This window comes from Cynoglossus semilaevis, chromosome 17 (genome assembly GCF_000523025.1).
Source record: "Cynoglossus semilaevis isolate Cse_v1.0 chromosome 17, Cse_v1.0, whole genome shotgun sequence".
Classification (NCBI taxonomy): Eukaryota; Metazoa; Chordata; class Actinopteri; order Pleuronectiformes; family Cynoglossidae; genus Cynoglossus; species Cynoglossus semilaevis.
The window spans coordinates 13,939,402-13,962,515 of NC_024323.1; the positions used below are offsets into that span (position 1 = coordinate 13,939,402).

At 44.4% G+C, this 23,114-nt stretch overlaps 4 protein-coding genes across 6 annotated transcripts in view; 3 read left to right on the forward strand and 1 right to left on the reverse strand.

Annotated features, from left to right (window-relative positions):
* nbr1b (NBR1 autophagy cargo receptor b) overlaps positions 1 to 6,354 on the reverse strand; it is a 9,580-nt gene extending 3,226 nt beyond the window's left edge. Inside the window, 18 exon segments of the mRNA XM_025064537.1 lie at positions 35 to 167; positions 243 to 441; positions 613 to 894; positions 1,006 to 1,116; positions 1,250 to 1,325; positions 1,468 to 1,584; positions 1,840 to 2,025; positions 2,122 to 2,205; positions 2,307 to 2,466; positions 2,554 to 2,760; positions 2,869 to 2,994; positions 3,216 to 3,475; positions 3,550 to 3,627; positions 3,843 to 4,031; positions 4,547 to 4,569; positions 4,682 to 4,700; positions 4,815 to 4,877; positions 6,143 to 6,354. Coding sequence (XP_024920305.1) covers positions 35 to 167; positions 243 to 441; positions 613 to 894; positions 1,006 to 1,116; positions 1,250 to 1,325; positions 1,468 to 1,584; positions 1,840 to 2,025; positions 2,122 to 2,205; positions 2,307 to 2,466; positions 2,554 to 2,760; positions 2,869 to 2,994; positions 3,216 to 3,475; positions 3,550 to 3,627; positions 3,843 to 4,031; positions 4,547 to 4,569; positions 4,682 to 4,700; positions 4,815 to 4,877; positions 6,143 to 6,262 — 2,433 coding nt within the window. The 5' untranslated portion in view covers positions 6,263 to 6,354.
* An 86-nt stretch (positions 6,355 to 6,440) lies between these two features.
* LOC103393527 (sodium- and chloride-dependent GABA transporter 3-like) lies at positions 6,441 to 15,016 on the forward strand. The gene is made up of 15 exons (XM_008330522.3): positions 6,441 to 6,932; positions 6,964 to 7,838; positions 8,820 to 8,954; positions 9,172 to 9,309; positions 9,428 to 9,539; positions 9,637 to 9,769; positions 10,686 to 10,820; positions 11,157 to 11,260; positions 11,665 to 11,789; positions 12,066 to 12,178; positions 12,367 to 12,504; positions 12,768 to 12,870; positions 13,125 to 13,225; positions 13,322 to 13,489; positions 13,861 to 15,016. Exons 2-15 carry the CDS (start codon positions 7,673 to 7,675, stop codon positions 13,996 to 13,998), a joined length of 1,809 nt encoding a protein of 602 aa, XP_008328744.2. The 5' UTR covers positions 6,441 to 6,932; positions 6,964 to 7,672; the 3' UTR covers positions 13,999 to 15,016.
* Positions 15,017 to 17,035: 2,019 nt separating this feature from the next.
* Positions 17,036 to 23,114, forward strand: part of LOC103393524 (primary amine oxidase, liver isozyme-like) — a 10,212-nt gene continuing 4,133 nt past the window's right edge. The window contains exons 1-3 of one of the 3 annotated variants that reach the window (XM_017040672.2): positions 18,619 to 20,281; positions 20,650 to 20,768; positions 21,219 to 21,389. In XM_017040672.2, the coding sequence (XP_016896161.1) occupies positions 18,724 to 20,281; positions 20,650 to 20,768; positions 21,219 to 21,389 (1,848 nt within the window). In that variant the 5' untranslated portion in view covers positions 18,619 to 18,723. Of the gene's footprint in view, positions 20,346 to 20,611; positions 20,846 to 21,218; positions 21,390 to 23,114 lie in introns of those variants that run through there. The other 2 variants (XR_003052339.1, XM_025064182.1) reach the window with 2 other exon arrangements.
* Positions 21,566 to 22,878, forward strand: LOC112488408 (membrane primary amine oxidase-like). The gene is made up of 2 exons (XM_025064538.1): positions 21,566 to 21,574; positions 21,766 to 22,878. Exons 1-2 carry the CDS (start codon positions 21,566 to 21,568, stop codon positions 22,045 to 22,047), a joined length of 291 nt encoding a protein of 96 aa, XP_024920306.1. The 3' UTR covers positions 22,048 to 22,878.

Genomic DNA, 23,114 nt, shown 5'->3' on the forward strand with positions numbered 1-23,114 from the left:
CCCTGGGGCGTGGCCCCGCCGCCCCCCCCCGCGCCGCGTCCCCCCCCCCGTGGGCGGCCGCCGCAGACGTCACGGTGTCACCTGGGTGGTCGGTCAAGTCGGACGGTGAAGCGTCTGGGTCCGTGGGGGTTTTGGCGGCGAGGTCACCGGGCTGCGACATGGCAGAGCTGCAAGACAAGAAGGAAACAGGAAATCAACATAAGCAGGTGTAGCAGGCAGACTTTGGCTGTCGGAGCACTGACCTGTACATGGACTCCCCCAGTGGCCGACTGGTGTCAAAGCAGTCAGGGAGGATGATGATGTAATCCTCAGAAGAGGTGGAAGAGGAGCGACTCCTCGTCCCTTCTCTTTTTTCCTCACCCTCCTTCTCCTTGTCCTTCTCGGGTTTTTTCCCACCATCCTTTGCTCTGGTCTCCCCACCGATGCTCTGAACTGTCATGGCTGTCATGTGATCAGAGAAACAAAGTGAAGTTAAAGGAGGGGAACACGACTCGAGTCTCAGACCTGCAGAAATGTCATTGGTTCTGCGCCTCGAGAGTTTCAGGTTCAAAATGTTTGTCCAAATGTTCTGACCCGTGGTTAGGGTCTGTAAAATGGCGTTCTTGCGGTCACCTGTTGCTGTGGACGACCTCACTGAAGGGTGCAGCAGAGTTGGTGCAGAGTTAGGGCCGGGACCCGCGGTCAGAGCCACAGACATGGGAGCGGGCAGAGAGGCTTTCAGCGGAGAAGGGAGCGAGGCCTTCAACGTGGCGGGTGGTTTGAGGGCGTGGTTTGAGCTGTCAGGGTCACAGTCGGGCGTCTCTGCTCCTTTCATAGTCTTAGTTTTCACACAGGGGGAGGAGGAAGACGAGGAGGAGGAAGAGGCGGAGCTGCCCTGAGCAGCAGGGTGACCGACTGAGAGGTAACAGAAGAAGAAGAAGAAGGAGACAAACTGTTAGCTCATCTCTGAAATGAACACATCAGTCCACGAGCTTCCATGAAGTAATACACTGCTGACCCCATTACCCATAATGCTGTTGATGGCTTCGGTCTCTTCTTGGATCAAACCTAAGGGAGGACTGCTCTTTTCCTGCAGGGGGCCATCTTGAGGCAGAGGGGAAATGCATGGAGTTATGTCTGAAAAATGGATGAAGAGAGTTCAAGTTTCACCCTACACAGTACTACACAGTACTACACAGTACTACACAGTACTACAATCCACAGTACTAAGGTCTGAAGCACTCATAAAAAGTGTCTTTCAAAAAGTTACCAGCGGGGGTGTTGTTCGGGACACTCTCCAGTTCTTGGACGATGTTGATGTCCAGCAACTCAAAGGACAGAAGGTCCTAGAACATTAAAGGAAAGCAGCCATCGTTACCCGTGAGGTCGTTGTTGTTTTTTTTTACACAGTCCAAAGTCATGAAATGAATAAACAAGTGAGAGACATTGTCCTCCAACCTCATCGTTGTTCTGTTCAGACGACTGTACCTGAGCCGTGAGCAGGTCCACAGACGGGATGTAGTACTCCTCCTGGTCCACCGACATTAAAGTCTGCTCCTGGGACGTTGCACAGGTTTTCCCGTCCTTGGCTGCTGGGTTCTTACCCTGGAAAAAAACAAAGTGACCCCCAAAATATTTATATATATGAAATATCCAATATTAACTTATTAACACTTTTCAAAACAATTTCTGATTCTGTTATCGATCAATACTGATATAGCAGGGCAGTGTTTTCAGGTTTTCATCATCGGAGGAAAAAACTTAATAAATATTCTTACTGTTATTACAGAATCACGCTAACATCGGGTCGATAATATCGGTCATATAACCTTCATTATATTTCTTATTCTTCCCTTCTACCTGTGGAGTGACACACGGTGAAACCAGTATCCCATCAGCCATCACTGGTGCTGGAGCCAGAGGGTCGACCACGATGCTGCACCACACCCTCGGTCCAAACTGTTCTCCAGAATGAGCCAGGCGCCAGTGGGAGGTGTAGGAGCCTTCGACCGCAGGAGCACACAGCGCTACACTCACTATCCCCACCTGGACACACACGGACAACCCGGGGGGCGGGGGGGCATTCATGGTCCGCTATTTGTTTTATTATTATTATTATAATTCTGCTTCTGTCAGTCTCACCTGTCCAGGCTGAAGGAAAGGAACAGAGACTTCTCTCCAACGGTCTCCAGATCCGACGGCCAGGTTTCCCCACATGAACTTTAGCTGTGAGAAAACCAAAGACCTTTAGACTTCCTACAGCAGGAACCTCCTCACGCTGCAAGGTAGGACCAGATGTGTTAGCTCAAGAAAGGATCCGTCTTTACCTTGGTTTCAGCATTCCAGCTCATTGTTCCCGTGTTCCTCATCTTCCAGTACTTAATGAACTTGGTCCCAGGGCGGAGCCGGGTTCCATCGGGAAGGTTCTCATCCAGAAATGCAGCCGTCATGGTTGGAACCACAAGAGGACAGGGTCGTTTTGGACGCCTGGATGTGAAAAAAAAAAATTGTTTTTTTTTACCACCTACGTTCACTATTTTTAAATCTTCATTTATATCATGAGATATTTTTTACTCTGGGCTGTTGTGCTGCGAAGCTCGAGGCTGCAGCAGGACGGGGGAGGAGCTTCCTTCTCTGTGGGAGGAGCTCCACTGTATCCCTCGCCGCTCCATTCTCAGCTGCTTGCGAATCTCCTTGACCTCCGCCTTCAGAAGACGTTTCTCCGCTTTCAGCCGCTGCTTCTCCGCCTTTCGGAAACTGCGGTCACCTCGCCTGTAAAACCTAAATCGAACGCGAGGCGGGCGTGGATGTGAGTGACAGTGAACCACGTTACATCGTTGTTTTTTTCTGACTCTTTCTCACGAGAACCATGCTGTGACAGTTTCATACTTGCTGTGGTCAGGAGCGGGTGATCCGTGTTCAGGAATAGACAGAGGCGTCCGGGCTCTCACCAGGTTGTGACTGGGATCGTGAGAAAAACTGCAGGGCTCACACAGGGTGCAGGAAGTGCACACACTGAGGAGACACAGGAAATAAAAAAAATAAAAAAATGAGCCTGATGGCGATCACAAAATAAAAGAACTTTGTAAGATGACAGAATTACACTTTTACATCAAAATAATACAGCTGGAAAAATGCAAAAAAAAAAGGATTTAGAAGTCTTTTGCTTTTAAATACTGTATATTTAGGGCTAAATAAAAAAGGGACCAAAAGAATCATATGTTTTACCGACTAACCTGCACTGATAGCCTCCTCCGGTGGTCTGCCCCCTGCAGGAGGAGCAGGGAGGAGTGGAGGAGGAAGGTGCTCCAGGCAGAGTGGAGGACACCTCAGGGACCTGCTGCCCCTCTCCTCCACCTACAGCTTCTCCTCTACCTCCCCCAGCTCCACCTGCAGCCCCTCCTCCTCCTCCTCCCAGGGGCTTGTGGATGCAGCACTGACCGGAGAACTCCCTGCAGATCTTCTCCACCGCCTCACGCACCACCTGGTCCTTAAACTGCAGAGGTGGAGATTTAGAATCAGTCCATGTCCGGCGTCTACAGACCGTAAGAGCTCGGAGCAGCGTCGTACCTTCTCCATGTAGGAGGTGAACCACGCTGGAGGAGTCTTATCTTCTTCCTTGGTCCCTTTCATCTCCTTCATTATCACCTGCACGACAACACAGTGAGAAGATTAATGATGTGAAATAACAATTACTAATCAATAACATTGACGATGGTGACGTTTCTATGGACCAGGAGAAACATAAGGGCGCCCCCTTTAGGAACATCATTTTGGGTTCTAAGGTGTGTTTAGAACACAACATAAGGGCGCCCCCTTTAGGAACATTATTTTGGGTTCTAAGGGGCGTGTGTTTGTCGTACCATGCCCTGCTCCGGCACTGCTGCCTGGACCTTGCGACTGACGACCTGGGCCAACGTGGGGCAGTGCTGCGGGGGTCTGAACCCTCGCTTTGGCTCAGCTCCACTGGCCTTGCTGCTGGGGATCTTGGTCGGCTGTCCTCGGGTCTCGTAGACGTTCATGTGCAGCCGGTTACCCTGCCGTGCTGCACTCTGGGAAAAACACAGAATGGGTCATATTTTATTTTTTCTGCTGTCACATTTGGTGTCAACATCGTCAACCTTCAACCTGTTCATCACCATCTGAAATGGTCTGTGAACTTCACCAACTGAACCATGGCTACGTAGGGACCTGACAGTGGGTCACCACCAACATTTTTAGGCGGATACTGCCACCTACTGTACTAAAGTGTGTACTTTTTCAGCCCACTCTTTTAACGCCTTGATGGGTGATTTATTTTTTATTTTAAGCAATACAAATTGTCACGTATTTGTATCTCTAGTAGACACTGGACCAAGTCCTGAGGTAGACCGTGCTGGTTGGCTTAGAGCTTTTAGAATTTTGTAGACCAGACACTTATGTTGTTAGCAGCGCCATCATGGGAATGTACGGCAGTGATTTCAATTTTCACTTTTCCCTCAGCAGCTGCCTGACCACGCTGACCAGTTTTTCCAGTGTTTCCTGTACACATGTGTATGAGTGTGACTGTAACGCCGCCTGACGTTACCTTCAGGGCCTCCTCATACTCCGCTGGAACACAAACACAAACAGAGTGTTCTCATCAGGTTACAGTCACAGCTGATGTTTCATCTTCATCTATGTTTTTTTTTCTATCAAACCAATGTGGTGGACATGTCCTTACCTTGACTGTTTATGGAAACCTGGAGAAGAAGAGAAGATTTATCGTCAGTTCGTCGTTCAGTCTCGCCGTTACATGTGCATACATCACTGAAAGCCATAATGAATGAATCAAATTATCAATTTAAAAACTTCACCTCTTCATTTTCTTCGTCAAAATAAGTTAGTTGAAGGCTGCACAGGCCAAAGGAGCGCTTCACCTGCACATACACACAGACAGGAATTTCATGAATGCCATGAATCATTTTAAAAAACAAATTCTCCACCTCCTCCTGATTCACTCTAATCCGTCTGTTACTGCTATGAATGATAAAGCAATCAGTGATAAGTTACCAATGATGCTAATTAAAGAAAATAAAAAAAACACACACTAACATCTATCTGATTGGAAAAGCAGAGACTGGGAGTGAGATGTGACCAGTGACTGACTCAGCAGCACTCAGATAATGAAACCAGTCCTGTGACTGCAGCAGTTCACAGAGTGGCCTGTAGGCTTCGTCTCAGGATGTCCAGTGTCTGTTACATCCTCTCTGAGAAAATAAAAAAATAATCTATAGGTTTTGGCCTTTCATTCAGTTATTAACAGTTGGAAATGGAATTCAATTTTTTCATTGTATGCTACTGGATGAAAACAACGCGTTCTTGGGACAGTAACGTTCCACTGAGCATCAGCGCCTTTTCTTTACATCAGTGTCTGCAAAACTTCCACTGAGCATCAGCGCCTTTTCTTTTTCCTTTTCATCAGTGTCTGCAAAAGTATTTACGAAATGGGATTTTCTGTCAGTTACTCTGATTTTCCTTTTTGCCCTTTAATTATGTTTCATTTAATTTATATACTATGTGTCTGTAAAATTAGAATTCGAGCTCATTCTACTCAAAAGGACACACACGCTTTTGTTATTCCTGCAGAAGGATGTGTGACCTGACCTACAGTCGTACTGTACCTACAGTGTCACTACAGTTGTACATAATCATTGTACTTGTAGTTCATAAAAAAATTGAAAGATTTAAACGTCAAATGTGTCTTTATTCAACTTAAAAATGAATTATATTTAATCTAACACACTGTATTAGACTTGAATTATGGCGAAGATCGCGATTTATGTCATTCTAACCGCTGTTTCTATGACAACCGATCAAATTATATTTATTATTATGGGTTTTCATTTTCATACTAATAATAATACGTGTATTAATGACGGTGTTGATAAACCTATAATAGTAATGAAATGATGTCTTCGCGGTTCCCTGTTGGGATTTTCACAGCTTAACTGCAGGTAACAGGAGCCGAGCAGCATCATGGGTAATGCTGCTAATCTGTGACTGACGTTCGTCTGCTTCATAGACGGTAACCGTGACTGTAATCTGGAGGTGAAGAACCATTAAAAATAACAAATACCATCGCTGTGTACATGTGTTTATGTGTGAGCGAGGCAGAAGAGGCGGCAGCCTCCGTGACTCCTACCGTGGCCTCCACCGACTCCCAGCTCTTGGTTTCGGATCCCGACAGGAGGAAATTTTTGGAATTTCCCCTGAAATTCACCTTTAAATTGATATAAAAATCCATTGCTAATCTTTACTGCATAACTTAGAAGACGGATAAGAGGCGTTTTCTCTTCGGTAAAATTCCGTCCACCGTGACTCTCACGGACGGACGTTGAAGTGTAGTCGTGTTTACATCAGCACAATGGCCACGCCCCATTCTGAACCACGTGTTCCGAACCAAACGTCACTTCCGTTTTTTAATGGCCTTCTTTTATTGATCTTTTATTAATCCAGCTTTTATTAATCCAGCTAAATTTGCAATTAGTGAAAAAGTCTAGTTAATTTGTAAACATTAAAAAATTATTCTGTTTTTTTAAATGAAACATTCAAACCTTCGTTTTCGTCTTTACAGTATCGGAAACGTAAATGAGTGAGACGTCACGTGAATTAGAAATGAGAGGATATTATTTATGAAGCATATTCTTTACATACAGAAAAAAAAAATCTTTTATATCAGTGTGAAGAAAACCATTTCACACACAAACCCACATGGAACAGGAAGTTACCCCAAACACAGTATTTAAAAAACAAAACAAAAACCAGATATTGTACAAGAATAATTTGTTTGTTTACTCCCCGTGTGTCCACATCTGATTTATCTGTCTTTAGTGGAGCATTAAAAACTATTTAATCACTTTAAGGTGTAAGGTAGCTGAAATGAAATGAGAGTTAACTTTTGAACTTTTGAACAGCCATTATAATAAAGTGAGGTGGAGGTGAGGTCCATTATAATAAAGTGAGGTGGAGGTGATAGGTACGGAAAGAAGGTGGGCTTGACTGAGTAAATACCCCCCTCAGGGCTTTAACAAACTCTCGGTGTCAATCTGTTTCAATAATCCTCCTTGATGAAGAGGTGGAACGTCTTCAAGGAACTAAACCAGTTGAGTTGTAACTGCCTCAGATCTGTTAATTGCACATGTGGAATGTGACACCTTGACAGACAGTAATTCTACTATAACCACACCTTATTGCCGGGTAACATCAAAGCTCAGTGTCCCCTTGGAATTCACAAGGCTGGAGGTTTGATGGCGCCAGTAAACAGTTCAATTCGGTGTCTGTAGTGTAACGTTCAAAAACGGAGCAGAGCAGCTGCCGTTGTAGCACTCTGTCTCAGAGAGTGAAGGTCGTGACCTTCAAGGTGAGAGTACAGGATGTTCTGTCGGGTCTTCTGGCTTCTCATCCTTGTCAACAATAGTTTCTAAATGACTCACTGTAGCAGTAACACAGTTAGCACGTGTGAAGGATAATAGCTCAGAATTGAGCAAAAAGTCCAATTAAACCCCCCTGTCCTGCAGCGAGCACGTGGTGAAGGGATCTCTAATACACCCCAGTACTGCGCACATTCTCGACATACTGCACTAAATGATAGCAGTAACCTTTTTTTACACAGTCGCAGGACTTGCTGGACTGCTGTGTGTGTGTGTGTGTGTGTGTGTGCGTGGGTGCACTGATGTTACTCAGCGTGGAACCGAGCAGAACGACAGACATGGAGAACAAAGTGGAGAAGAGAGAACAATGGAGAAAGAAGAGGGAATATATCTTAGCCTCAGCGGGAAACGTGGTGGGTTTTGGCAACGTGTGGAGATTTCCTTACCTGTGCTATAAGAACGGAGGAGGTGAGCTGGGCTCATTATTATTATTATTATTATTATTATTATTATTATTATTATTATTATTATTATTATTATTATTATTGTTATTATTATTATTATTATTATAATTTTAACTACTTTTTCACATTTATTCTTTAAAACCATATTTTCTCTGTCTGACTTTGCAGAGCATCCTGCTGCAGAAAAACAAAAAATATATGATACTTTAATAATATTATTGATACTAACAACACTGAGTTAATTTGTAAGCCAAAGTATAAAGTATATTTTTACTACTACTACTATTACTATTACTGCTAATAATAAGCACTAAATTATTATTATTATTATTATTATTATTATTATTATTATTATTATTATTATTATTATTACTTAAAGATTTTTTATCTAGGGATTAGACTGGTAGTCAAGCCGCGGGCCACCCAAAGGTTCCCAGAGCTCAGGATGTGTTGCATCAGCAAAAGTGTCCGCTGTAAAAACCACCAAATTACTGTGTGGTCGGAGTTCTACGGCTGATGTTAAGGAACGATTTAGGAGTGATTTAGAGTTATGTTATAATACTTACAATTTATATCGACACAGTCACCTGAACTGTCGATGTGAGGAGGCGAAACGTCAGGGTCTCAGAAGAACATCCTGTTACGACAGAGTTGCTCACAAGACAAGCAGGTTTTTTTGGACTTCTTTGTTTTAATGACAGGTGTAAACTACAGGAAGTAACAGCAGCGTGGTGCAAATAAAACACTGTACTGTATTGTTTTTACACGTGAGCCTCCTTTAACGAATAACTTTAAATCATTTTGAAGGTTAAAACATATTCTGATCAAATGGACGATCAAACAGCTCAACACTGGATACTGTTTTGAACTGGTCAAACTGTGTTGGAGAGACAGAAACCAGTCTGAACTGGTTTTAACTCATCTGTCTGAGAACTTTTTGACTGACCCTGTCTGAAGTTCATTTCCGTGTATGTACTGTTTTCAGGCGTCTTCCTCGTGCCGTACCTTTTCTTTGCCATAATGTTGGGTATTCCCATGTTCCTGCTGGAAACTCTGATTGGCCAGTACACACAGGAGGGCGCCATCTCCTGCTGGACCAAGATATGTCCTCTAGCCAAAGGTACTAAGGCTTTGTCCAAATATTTTCATCATCACTGATGATGAAGATGATGATGATGCCAATCACACACCCATACAGAGACCATAGTTATACTTTTATCTAGCCGTTATTGTAAGATTAAAAAATGTTGCGTTTTGTTTAGCGTTACTCAGTTAGCCAAATGTTTCGGTTTAAAAAATGTTGCGTTTTGTTTAGCGTCAAATGTTTCGGCCCACAGGAACAGGCTACGCCATCATTGTGATCCAGCTGTACTCCAGGATCTACATCATGATCTTGGCCTGGTCCCTCCTTTATCTGCTCTACTGTTTCAGGAGCACTCTACCGTGGGCCTCCTGTGACAACCCCTGGAACACAGGTCAGCAGGGTCATGACTCCTGGGGGCCACAAGGGGACCACTCCCCAGATCTTTATTTCAATATCAATCTTTACTTCATGGGGATGAATATTTGACGAGGACGTTTTCTCATCATCAGACAGATGTTTCGACCTCAGCCCTGCAAACTGGACAGAAATACACGCTAGTAACCAGACCTTCAACCTGACGTCTGTACCACTCACCAGGTCTTCAGCCTCAGAGTTCTGGGAGTGAGTTGAGGGTTGTTGTTGTTTTGTTTTTTTTTAAAATTTCTTATTTATTAGTTATTAGAGACAGAAATGAACGTGTTTCTGCTGCTTCTTTCAGGAGAGGGGTTCTGTCCATGTCCTCAGGGATACATGAGCTCGGGTCAGTCAACTGGCAGCTGCTGCTATGTCTGCTGGCCTCCTGGACCGCCTGTTACTTCTGCGTCTGGAAAGGCGTTCGCTCCACAGGGAAGGTCCGTTGACAGAAGCCAAAAAGAAAAAAACAATATTATTAATTATTAATAAATTATTCACATTTAAAAATCCGCATACGATAGATAGCAAGCACTTTCTGGACTTATAGTCAGCCAGCCACTAGGGGGCCACCGAAAGCTGCCTAATTAGGAAGTCTATACTGTTTAATGAGAGAGTGAGACGTAATGTCGGCAGCGGAAGGTGACGGTATCGCGGTATTTGGAGATGAGGGGGAGCTATTGTTGACCAAACATAAATTATACGTGCAGTAGAGTTGTGTCTGCTCCCCACTGCAACACAATGCAATCGTTAAACACCTGAAAAATACCACAAACTCAAATACGATGAGTGCGTGAAGGCTAAAGCTAACGCTCTGCTAAATCCCCGTCCGTGCCCAGCAACTAAGACAACTATGGCGGCAACCCTGTACCGGACGAGGCCGAATCCATTCACCTGTCAAACGCTGAAATAAGTACAGTTTGTAGAGTTTAATTTGGCTAAAAACGTGTCCTGTAAATACTTTTAGCAACGAAACTACACGGAACTAAACACAACAGGAATAGGCGTTGCTGCCCCTTGTTGGTAGTCAGTGGTAGTAATATTTATATTTCGTTAACATTTCTCGTGGGTAAATTTTATTTAAAAAAATGTATAATTTATTTTATTTTAGTTTCATTTTAAACCTTGAAAGCCCTGTTCAAATACTGTTTGTTTTTAACAGAAACGCAATAAAAAAAAACGTTATACCTAAGAGAATGAATAATCGTGATTAAAAATCGTGATTTCAGCATCGATAAAATAATCACGATTTTTGGATATTTTTGTACAGCCTTTTACTTACTAATTATTAATTCCAGGTACAGGAGCTCCTACCACTGTAGTAGTGCAGTAGTAAATACATGTTCGATATTTCAGGCGGTGTACGTCACCGCGGTGTTTCCTTACATCATGCTGGCCATCCTGCTGATCAGAGGGTTGACGCTGCCAGGAGCCTGGCAGGGCGTAGTCTTCTACCTGTATCCAGATCCTTCTCGCCTGGCCGACGTTACGGTGAGACATATGGCTGTGTTTTATGTTTATTTGAGGTTAAAGTTGTAATCGACCAATCATCTCTTTCCTGATGAGACACAAACTCTTGGTTGCAGTTTTCTTATTTGAGTTGTTGGTATTTTTCAGTTCTGTGTTGAAATGAACAATTTCAAATAATTATTATTGCAATACAAATATATTCTTTCGGTTTAAGTACTGAAAGAGTTCAGCACTGTGTACTAACCCAGATGGTATAGTTGAAATGCAGCCCCTAACTCTTACAGAGTCATCCTAGTGAAAGGTCACCTGGGTCACATGTCTTTTGTTGTCTTTTTTTAATTTTTTTTTTATATCCAGGTGTGGATGGAAGCCTGTGCCCAGGTCGTCTTCTCCTATGGCATTGCTTCAGGGACTTTAATCACGATGGGCAGCTACAACAAATTCAAAAACAACTGTTACAAGTAAGTACCTGTTACAGGGTTCGACAAAATGTTGTGATATGAGTTGTGATACCTTTAACAATTAAACAAAGAAGGTTCAAATGAGAAAAAAGGTACATAAAAAAACAACAAGCACTGGAAATATCTCAAACCTTTACAGCGGAACATGGGCAAGCTATGGCCTGTGGGCTCTAATCCGGCCCATGAGGTCTAGTACATGGCATGGTAAAAACTGATGTCAATCCTCCTGTCATGCATTACAACTGTAATTTCTGTTAATGCCACTAGATGGCATTCTACAGGCAGGAAACTAATTGTTTTCTTCAACCTTTGTTTGAGTTGTTTTGTCCATTAAAAGGAATGTGTTCACGTGTGTCACATGTAACTGAGAAGAACAAGCTGTGTGTGTGTGTGTGTGTCTACAGGGATAGCCTGTGGTTGTGTGCACTCAACAGTGGGACCAGCTTCGTCGCCGGCTTCGCCGTCTTCTCAACCCTGGGTTTCATGGCGAAGACCCAGGGAATCCCCATCAACATGGTGGTCGACTCAGGTAAACAGTTTAATCATATTTACACATCATTATCACATTCACCTTTAGTAAAAAAAAAAGCAACCTGTGGCTCCTGAGCCCAAATGAACCTGTTCTTGACTGACTGTTCTTCATATATAAGTCAAACTACATTTGCAGCTCTCTTGCTAATGGCAAAGCAACATAATATCACTGTCCTCTTCAACTGAGATCAGGTGTGAAACTCCAGGCCACTGCAGATTGTCAAGTGAATGTGTCTCATCTGTCATGTTTGTGGGGTTTCTCCTGTCCAATCAGGACCAGGCCTGGCCTTCATTGCCTTTCCTCAGGCTGTGGCCATGATGCCTGTGCCTCAGTTGTGGGCTGTCTGCTTCTTCATCATGCTCATTATGTTGGGCCTGGATACAGTGGTGAGAAACTGGTGGTTTTTCATTCAAATCATGTGACCTACCAACGTTGTTAATAAATAAATCTTGAATCTCTGGTTTTACAATGTCTGACATTTTTCATGTCTGTACAGAAAGACTTTTGTTTAATAAATCTTGAATCTCTGGTTTTACAACGTCTTTACAGAAAGACTTTTCTCCTTCTTTGTTAGTTTTCAGGTTTGGAGACGATAACGTCGGCGGTGATCGACTTGTTCCCGGGAATACTGCGCCGACCCGGACGCAGAGAAATTTTCCTCGTCATCTTCTGCTCTCTGTTCTTCCTCATACAGATCGTTTTCACATGTCAGGTATCAGACGACAAAACAACAAAACCTCTGGTGCAACAGGTTTAAGATTCAAGTTTGGTTAAAAATGTGACGGTTGGTCTGATTTCGAAACGCTTCATTTCTGAGGGTTACATAAAAATCCGATCACAGATGTGATGGTCAAAGCTGTTGGAGACACAGAGACCAGTCTGAACTGGTTTTAGTCAGTCAATACCAGACAACTGCAGACATCAACTCATCTGTCTGAGAACTTTTTGACTCTGTTTTCTTTTCTTTTTGCCCAGGGTGGAGTCTATCACTTCCAGCTGATTGACTACTACGGTGCCAATGGAGCCTGTATTTTATTTGTGTCTCTGGTTCAGTGTGTGGCTGCTGGGTGGGCTTTTGGTAAGTGATGTCAGAGTTGCAAACCTGTGGAGGTGTTCTCCTGAGAATTGATGATAAAACGTGTTTCCTTACATGAACATATTGTCACTTGGCCTCCACCTAGTGGCAGAGCCTGATCTATGCAGCGGGAGAAGTATTACATTATTTTAAAAGTTATTTGGTTAGTAATTGTAACTTTTCCACGGCACACTAGTGGGTCACGGGACAGTGGTTGGGAGTCACTGCTGTAAAATAACCCTCTTGTGATGACACAGGCTCCGACAGGCTGTGTGACGCCCTGGCAGAGATGACGGGTCAGAGGCCGTTTGTCCTGTTCAGACTGTGCTGGCGTTTCATCACTCCCATCATCTGCCTGGTATTTAACGTTTAACGTTTGAAAAAAAAACTGTTGGTGAGAATGTCTTTGGATCCTGATCAATTACGATGTTTTTGTCTCGATGTCTTCCTCCAGGTTTGTTTCATCTGCTTTTTCCTGGACTCTCAGACCTTGAAAATTGGTGACTACTTGTACCCACAGTGGGCGTACTATGCGGGCTGGGCTATGGCTCTCTCCTCTCCAATACTCATACCCATCTGGGCTGTGACCAAGATCTGCCTCACTGAAGGCTCCATCAGACAGGTATCGTTCTGCTCCAACATGAGTCCAAACATGTTGCCTTTCCTTTTATTTTTAATATGTTTTGAGTATTTAAGGAAAACTACCGCCCTCTGCTGGCACATATTAATCACTGCTATGTTTTTACATTAATATATATATATTTTTTGTTCTGAATTTTCATATCAAAAACGTTTTTGTCTGTTTTGGTTGATTGATTGTTAGTTGTTCCTACAGAGTTTCAGTCCGTTCTGGGCCTGAAGTGATCCTAACTCTCAGATTTCTTTTTTCTTTCTGCATTCGGACGAGTTTTTGCCAATGGCCGGTGACATTTCCTGGTGTTTTGGGTCCTTGTTTTCCGTTTCCAGTAACTGAGTCCCTTCTGTCCTCCACAGCGTCTGTCCAACCTGTGGCGTCCACCTGCAGACTCAGCCGATCCTGCGAGGGATGACCTGGAGATCCAGGTGAAATCAACGTCATTTCCTGACTCAGCTAACATCCTGTTGGACCCCTACCACAAGACAACAGTGTGAAATGCATTTTACGGTATATATTCTCTTATTTGTTGGCAGCAGAGTTTTTATTTTTTTAGATTTTTCTACTTTACATCAAATGTGGTCGTTGGTTTGATTATTTTTCATTTATTTTCATTGGGGTTGGGCATAAAAGAGATTAAACTCCAATTTATTTTTTTCAAATGTGGTTTTATTCTGGGAAGTGTTCTGGGAGGAATCTGAATGACCGGGAGGGAAAGGAACAAGATATAAAGCAGTTTAAAACCAGGGGAAATGAGAGAAGAGGCCGGTGGATTTGGAGGTCAAGGGTTAAATCCTGGGTGTGTGCTCCTGGGTAGAAGAGAGGAGGAAAAATGGGAATCCACATATGTTTTTGGTTTGCATTAAAGCTTGGGTGTAGGTAACTCGTAATGAACTATCAGTGGGCGGAGCTACGGCTGTGTAGGTTGTGAGTGAGTCGAACGAAACCGTATCCTATTTCACAGTTAATTCAACTCTAAACAGGAATTTCTGGTAAACGAACCAAATCCTGTCTATAATGGTTGTTCACACCAGAAAGTAAATAAACCTTTTGGAAGTATTTGATTTTAACTCTTTTCAAAGCCTTTTTTTTTAGTTTTTATTGCCGTCAGTTGCCACCTAATAGTTCTGTCTGCTGCAGAATAGAAAAAAAGAAGATGTGAAATAAATCAAAGTTTCTACGTCAACTAAATGTAACTGGGTAATTCTCCATTGTCCATCTGTCGATCTCTCACGCCACACAAATGTGAAAGATTTTTCCCAAGATTTTTTCCTAAAAAGGATTTGGAGTTGGAATGGAAAACGGGCAAGAAGTGAGATGTAAACAGACGGTGGGAGGAGATGAGAGTTGGTTTGACAAAGAGCAGACGCAGCATTTGTTTGCTCTCTATAAGGACTGGCTTCAGCTTCAGTTTACAACACACTGTGTGTGACTCTGCAGCGCTGCACAAAACACATTCACCTCTACGGAGTGTGAGTGTGTTTGTGTGTGTGTGAGAGAGAGAGTGTATCCAACGGTGCCTGTGTTTGTGTGTGTGAGAGAGAGAGTGTATCCCACGGTGCAATGGTGTATGACTAAACACTTCTAGTTTCCTTTCCCAGTGTGAATCCTGGGTCCTGTTTAGTTGAACATAACGCTACACTCACAGGGATTGAAGAAAGACACGTATGAAGATTTTCAACAGCAGCTCTGAGTCTCTCTCTTATTTTTTTTTTAGCTTTTTAGTTTTCCAGATCAATTAAGTAAAATTGGATAATTATCATGAGTGGACCTGATGATCACAGAGGTTTAGTGGTCATAGAAAAAACAGCTGAAACCAGTCGTTCAGTCCAGTCTTTTTTTAAATTTTTTTTTTAAACATCTGTAGAAACGGGCACCGTGGAGCAGTGTGGCCCTAGCTTTATCCTCCTCCTCTGTGAACCACGTTCACAGTTTTCTCAGTCTCATACTTCAAAGCCCACGGCCACAGATAACCAGCAGATAGTAGAACTTCAAAGAGAGTCGCATCAAAGACAAACTATTTCAAGTTCTGCTGCCAATGATGTAATAAAGCCAATAATGGACATGAAGTCAGAGAGACATGGCAGAAATGTTCAGTTCTGTCAGTTGCCAGGCAGTGATAGTAAATATACTGGGAAAAGAATGCTGGAATAATAAATTCCTCAGATAAGATGAGATAAGATGAGATGGTTGATCGGCAACTGGAGCCAAAAGACGATTCCTTTAAAAACAGAAGAAAAAAAGCTAACGCTTTCTTCGGTTTCTAATCGTAGTACCTCGTGAGGAAAAGTGCAATAACCCTTTAAACAAACATGTGATTGGCAGGTACCTGTCTCCCTGCCCCTGCCTGTGAATTATGGTTTCAGATAACAGTCATAATAAATTAGTAAAGTTAGTGACAGTGTTTACCGACTGATGTGATAATCCAGACGGAGGGAAATGTTTACAAAGTAAAAAAAGATCTGCTTCTTGTTTATATTATCAGAACCTGACGTCCAACATTTCTTAGTATGGATAATCCATGTGCTGCAGAGACAGGGACGGAGAGGGAAGTGTGTCCAGGACATATCTGGAAAGTATTGAGGCCAAAGGTCAAGGAAAACATCCATCTATTTGAGTGGGTGTATGTGGTATTGCAGCTGTGTGTGTGTGTGTGTGTGTGTGCACATCACTGTGGGAAAATATTATTTCAGAGTGAACAACAGCCATTGTGTTTATCACTTGTACAGTTTCTCTGAAAAAAAACACCTTTGTGTTTTGTTCTTTTTAACGTGAGGTCAAAAAAAAATCTGAACTGACCGTAGGTGTGAATGTGAGTGTGAACGTGAGTGTGAATGTGAATGGTTTTGGACCCTAAAAAGAACTCGATGATAGATAAAATAACATGGGAACATGGCTGACAGATATGTCTGCACACAACCCTGCAGGGGGCGCACATGTTGAGAAACAGTGGGATTACAGTTCACATGTGGTTTCTTCAAGCATACACTTGTCAACACAGTGCACAGATTGCTGCCTTCATTGTATAATGAACCAACAATTCTGGTTATTTCACACGCCACTTGTAACTACTCGTCATCCTGAGTTGGACACGTCTGTTCCATTGACGTGTGTGTTACACTGACGGAGACAGAACCTGAACCCCAGCTGCAGATAATTATCTGCCTATAGGGACATCCTCCAGATGTGAAATGTGTTCTCACAACTGCAGAGGAACTGATAGAGAATCCAGGGGCGTGGGCTGAGGCTTGACCCAGCCTGTAGTCCTCTCGGGTGGATTTATACCTCCTGGAAAAACGCAGCTCGAACCTGGACATTAGTACTTCCTGACAGCAGCTCCAGATCGTGATCACACAGGAGTCCCGCGGCTCCTCGTCCTGCTGTGTGTGCATCTGTGAACAGTCCCTCATGTCAACTCTCTTTGTTGCGTAACGGCACCTTCTTCAGTACGGACATCAATCACGTCACAGAGTTGTCCTTACCGCTAAGGACCATGGGGATTTGGCTGTATAACTCAGACACACGAGACTTCAAATACTCCTTGAGCACATACTTGGTTGGATTTCTAACTTTTTAGAAGTATTTTTACACACTTGAATTTCTGTGACTGCAGTAAAGAAAACTATTGTTTTTGTTTTTCCGTCACACATCAACAAACTGGTTCGTGCTCATTACAGGGACTGGAAATTTGAGTCTGACAATCGGACTCTAGTCGCACTTAAAATAAGACCTCAAACTTGAGGGGGGAATAGGGGAGGGGGTATTGGAGGGTCTTGGCTTGAGTAGAGCTAAGAACTGTCCCAGACATTGACTCTTAGGTCAGGGTAGGAACGTAGGTCGACTGGTAAATCATCAGCTTCGCCTTTGGACTCAGCTCCTTCTTACTGCACCACTCCATTCTCCCCTAACTTGTGAGCAAGAACCCCAATTACCCCCAACTCATCCACTTGGGCCAGGATCTCATTCCCGACCCATAGAGGGCACTCCACTCTTGTCAGGCTGAGCAGTGTGATCCCCTATAGTTGGAACACGCCCTCCGATCCCCGTTGTTGAAGAGGGTCACCACCACCATCCATCAATCGAGAGGCACTGCCCCCGATGGCCACACGATGCTACAAAGGCGTGTGACAGCTTTTAAAGGATCAGACACCCAACCCTCCGACTTTGGGCACTACCCAGCTCACACTGCACCATACCCCGTTGGCCCTTCCCACATGTGGACCAAAAACATCGATCTTTTTTGGTATTATAAGGCATTCTTCACCAGGTGGAGCCGTCTTTCGAGGCCAGGAACACAGGGCTTCTACCCTGACTATCTCAGAATCAGTTATGGCTGTGCCTCCGGGGTATTATGACCGTCCACGTACGGACTGGGGTCAGGGTGAACACGGTTCAGTCCAAACAAAGTCCAGCCTACAGTCAGGTTTAGGGTGTAATCTTTTTATTTCCACACGTCTTCATCCTTGAGCCAACTTTAAGGTTTGCGTTCATCAAAGCAGGAAATAATGTTTCTCAGAATGCTGCAGGGAATGTTGTTGCACTGGAAGCTGAACCGGAACACTCTCACATTTCGCCTGTGCACCAACAGGAAGCAGGGTAGGTCAGTTAGACCAACAGGCTCTCCGGTGTGACCTGGTGGGACCTGAGGAAAAAAATGTCAACTGCCTATTGTTAGTTTGAGGTCAACAGGTCAGAAAAACAATATGAAAAAAACAACAACAAAGCACTGAATTAATATTTTTCTTGTGCTCAACAACAACAGATTGACTGCTCACTACAGCAGCTCATATGAAAAAAAACATCTTGTTGGAGGTCGGTCGACACCCTTGAATTTGTGCCCAGAGGTGCAGATGTTGCTTTGGCTTTTACTCACAAAAGCACAGAAGGGTCCCCTCCTCCTCGGTGTATAGAGTTGATATCTGTTCTTTGCAAAACTGACAACTTGATTGCTGTCAAGAGACACACAATTTACCACAATGACATCTTTTTATTTCCTCATAAAGACTGAAAGATTTGAATAACGGAAAAATCCTGTTGAAGCGTAGAAGACATGGGTTAGACCACAACATGCACTAAATATACAAGGAGGGGAGGGTTTTAAGAGCACGCCTATTTTCTCCTCCTCTCTCTTTTCCTCTCCACAGCTCTTCTGTCCTCTCTGTCCTTCTCACAGGACGCACTCCTCCACTCCTCCACTGTGCGTAAAAGCGGCTAACAGAAAAATGAACTCTGTGGTGAAGTGGCTGCTCATCCTCCTCGCCCTCCTCTCCGTCGTTCTGAACATCATCCTGATCGGGATCTACTCCAAGAGGTCGCCCAAGTGTTCCAGCCAACGCGTGCACCCGCTGCGCGCCAAACACGATGATCGCAGCCTGGTGTTCGCGGACCTCAGTCAGGAGGAGTACATGCAGGTCCAGCAGTACATGCTCCGGCAGAAGGACCTGGACGTCTCCACCAACCAGATCACTCTGCCGTCTGAGAACTTCGTCTTCCTCATCGAGCTCTCTCTGCCCAAGAAAGCGGAGACACTTTTGTACCTGGACAGCGAGGGCCCGAAGCCGGTGAGAAAGGCCACCGTGGTGGTCTTCCACGGCGCACAGGGCTACATCAAGGAGTACGAGGTGTGGCCCCTCCCGGACCCCAAATACCACAAGGATATCACCATGGAGAAGTACGGGACCGAGCTGCCAATCAACGCCCGCCAAATCACCGTCGGAGAGTATGTGCAGCTCTTCAGCTTCTTTGAGATCCAGGTCTTCTCCAAACTGGAGAAACTCCTCAAGGAGAGCTTCGATTATGGACCGCACAAGAAACTGAAATTTTTTGAACAGATGCCGCGCGGAGTTCGATCTGGAGACAGAAATACGTGGGTGGCTTTTATGAAGGATGTCAGCGGCATCTACATCAACCCCTCTGGCTTCGAGGTGCTGGTCAACCACCAGAGTGTAAACTCGTCTGAGTGGAAGGTGGAGGGTTTGTTTTACAACGGCCAGTACTTCAGCACCGTGGAGGAGCTTCGACTGAAGTACGAGGCTGGTACTGTTAGGAAAATCGTCTACAAAGATTCTCCAAATCCGGGCTCTCTGAAGCCCAGGACCAAGCCTCTCCAAATTGGCCCACAGCTCTTTTACGCAGAGGGAAAACGCTTCAGTGTCAGTCAGAACCAGGTCCTGTACCTGGACTGGAGCTTTGCCTTCGGACTCAGCTCACTGACGGGCATGCGGGTGTTCGACGTGCGCTTTAAGGGTGAGAGGATCGTGTACGAGCTGAGCGTGCAGGAGGCCTTGTCTGTGTACGGATCCATGACGCCTGGGATGATCTTCACTAAATTCCTTGACTCCAGTATCGGTATCGGACGATTTGCGCACGAATTAGTGCGCGGCGTGGACTGCCCCCACGAGGCTGTTTATATAGACACGTATCGATACATCGACACAGCGGTTCCTGTCAGGTTTAGGAATTCAATCTGCATCTTTGAGCACAACATGGGTCAGCCGCTGCGCAGACATTTCTCCGACTTTTTCCATCACAGTTATGGAGGAATGGTGAACAGCGCCCTGGTGGTCAGGACCATCACTGCCATAGAGAACTACGACTACATGTGGGACTTTGTCTTCTACCAAAACGGTGCGGTGGAGGCCAAGGTGCACGCCACCGGATACATCAGCGCCACTTACCTGGTGGATGGCAGTCTGAAGTACGGACACAAGGTGGCGGACAAAGTCCTGGGCAACATTCACACACATTTCGTGAACTTCAAGGTGGACTTGGATGTGTCAGGTGAGTGAGTGCAGGGCGACACACACACAAACACAATCGTAATCTCAAAAGACTCTCCCCAAAATAAACACTAAATAACAATCAAATAAGTCAATAACAATGAGATTGAAATATATATAATAGTAATTTACTGTCTAATTAAATAATTGTTGACAATAAGTAGAGCCAAACAATATGGTCTAGATTTTCGATACTGTCCACAGAAGGTTTTGCAGAACACCACATGTGATTCAGATAAAGTATCCAAGTGGAACAGGAAGTCGTGGTGTGATAACAGGACTGTGTCAGTGAAAGCAGGTGTTTGTTGTTCCACGTGAATCCAGTGTGACTGAACAGCCTGTTGTTGTTTCCTGTTCTTTGTGTTGCAGGAGTTAAAAATGTCTTCCAGGCCAAAGACATGAAGTACGTGAATGTGTCGGTGCCTTGGTTACCCAATCACCACGCTATGATCCCACAGCTGGTGGAGACACAAATGAACACAGAGAAGGTGAGTTCAGGTCCCAGACTGTACGAAACAGTTGGACATTGTCCTCCACGGAGACCAGTTACAGCTCTGTGAAACAGGCCGGGTTGTTTAATGATGTTGTGTACAGTAACATTTTGCCGATATCCGATATCGTCCAAAAACTTAATTTCCAATTCCGATACCAAGTGATACCGATATACGCAGCTGTTCGATCCCAGAACTGAGGTAAACGTCTCAGGACCCTACAAGAAATTCCAGCATATTTGACAAAACCCAGGAATTGCGTTATCGGAAAAAAACCCCATTAACGAATTATACACCGTTATTGCATAATTACACTAATATCGGGCCGTTGAAATTGGTCGACCGATGTTACCGGACCTCCCTACTTACGACCATGTGAGTAGACCACGGCTGTTTGTCAACATTAACCCAGTCATGACCAGTGGAACACTGTGACCTTTTCTACAGGAGGCTGCCCTGCGGCACAACGCCAAGACCCCTCGCTACCTCCACATCGCCAGCAACAGGACCAACCGTTGGGGTCACCAGCGTTCTTACAGGCTGCAGGTGTACTCCTTTGCAGGAGACCACCTTCCAGAGAGCGAGGCTGAGGAGAAGGCCATGTCCTGGGCCAGGTGAGACCAATAATCAATGATCAATGATCACTAATCAATAATCAATGTTGTGTTAGATTAGTTTGTTTCTCTTCCATTTGGCCATTGTTGTCTCGGTCTGGACCTCTCTGAGCTTTAACTCAAAATTAAAAACTGAATGAATTATTTATAGTCATAAATATAGTTACTTCAAAGACACAAATGTATGTTGTTCGTTATTGTAAAGTTGACAGTGGTTTCCTCGGGGTTGAAGGATTCTGAAGACAACAATCTGCCAGAAAGATTTACAGGATAAATAAGAGCTCATGTGATGCAGAACATCTGGAGACGTCCACCATTTGGTGGGGACCAGATGTTGAACATCTGCTGCTGCTGAACCTGGGTCTTATGGTTCCCTCTAGGACCTGGTAGCCTGGGTGACTGCTGGCTTCCTCCACATCCCTCACGCTGAGGATATCCCCAACACGGTTACCGTGGGCAACGGAGGCGGGGTCCTGCTGAGGCCTCACAACTACTTTGATGAAGATCCATCGGTGAATTCCCCCGACGCCGTGTACTTTGAGCCTGGCAGTGAGGACAGCTGTGAAAACAACAGGATGGCCTGCCTTGCTCAAGAGACCTGCAGCCCCGTGCTGGAACCCTTCAGCTACCACGGCTTTGAGGGCGTGATGAAGTTTACTTGAACAAACTGAGAAGTGAGATCAGAAAAAGGTTCATCTGTGTCATTTATTACTAACAGCTAGATTTGTAATTGGTCTGGAGCGGTGGTTCTCAACCTGTCTGCACAACGTTCCACCTCTGAGGAAACATCTGACCATCTGGACACCACCAGACAATAGGATTATTTGACTAATTTGGGACCAGAGTGTTGTACAAGCAGTGAACTCCAGTCATATCAACACAACGGCAGGGAAACAAGTGAAAACGTTTGCCCCCTGACCCTTAAAAAAAGCCACACACACAGCCTCAGGTGCTTCACTTTTGCCCTCTGTGGTCAACGTAAGGTCATCAGTGCACTGTTTTTAACACTTTTGTTTTATTTACCTCTATTACGCATTTTAAAATCAATGCCCATATCATTGTTCATCAATAAGAGGAGACCAGAAGTACACATACCATAGTTTGAGAACCACTACTCTAGAGCTCTTTGACTACAGTGACATTCAAACACGGAAGAAGACGCTGGCAACACGGAGCGGAATCATGTTGTAGAGTAGATTTATAAACTGTATGTACACTGGATCCACTGTGAAAACCTGACTGGGCTGAAATAAACACACAAGAAGAAGAAGAAGAAGAAGAATGTGTTTGTCTTTGAATGAGCAGAGATCCAGGCTGACAGAGGTCTCTGCTAAAGATCAGGTGAGATTATGACAGAACAACTTTTGTCCTGTTTCTTGACGTTCAGTAGGCCGTTCAGAGGTCGTTGGATGTTCTCACCTCTGAAGGTCATTTCAACCTCTGTCAACTCATTCACGTCCATCAGATAAATTAAAGATGATTAAAATTTGTAATTCTGTTGGAAGGAATGAAGAATGAGTCACTAAAAAAAAAAAATCAGTGAGTGGTTGTTCTCGATAATCATAAACAACGTGAGTAGAGCACGTCCTGTGACCACTAGGTGGCACTGTGACAGTAACTCTCTAGCTCTTGATATGTCACATCAATTGTACTTAGTCCCGAGGACCATGGGGATTCGGGGGGAATGTCCTGTTTTTGTTCTCCTCCCAGACGGGGGTGTGTGGGGGGG

Excerpts from the sequence above, each read along its gene's own strand:
- LOC103393527 (XM_008330522.3), top strand. The coding sequence starts at position 7,673 with ATGTTACTCAGCGTGGAACCGAGCAGAACGACAGACATGGAGAACAAA. Across the intron at positions 9,540-9,636 it reads TCAGCCTCAGAGTTCTGGGA|GAGAGGGGTTCTGTCCATGT; the intron begins GTGAGTTGAGGG and ends TGCTTCTTTCAG. Across the intron at positions 12,505-12,767 it reads AGATCGTTTTCACATGTCAG|GGTGGAGTCTATCACTTCCA; the intron begins GTATCAGACGAC and ends CTTTTTGCCCAG.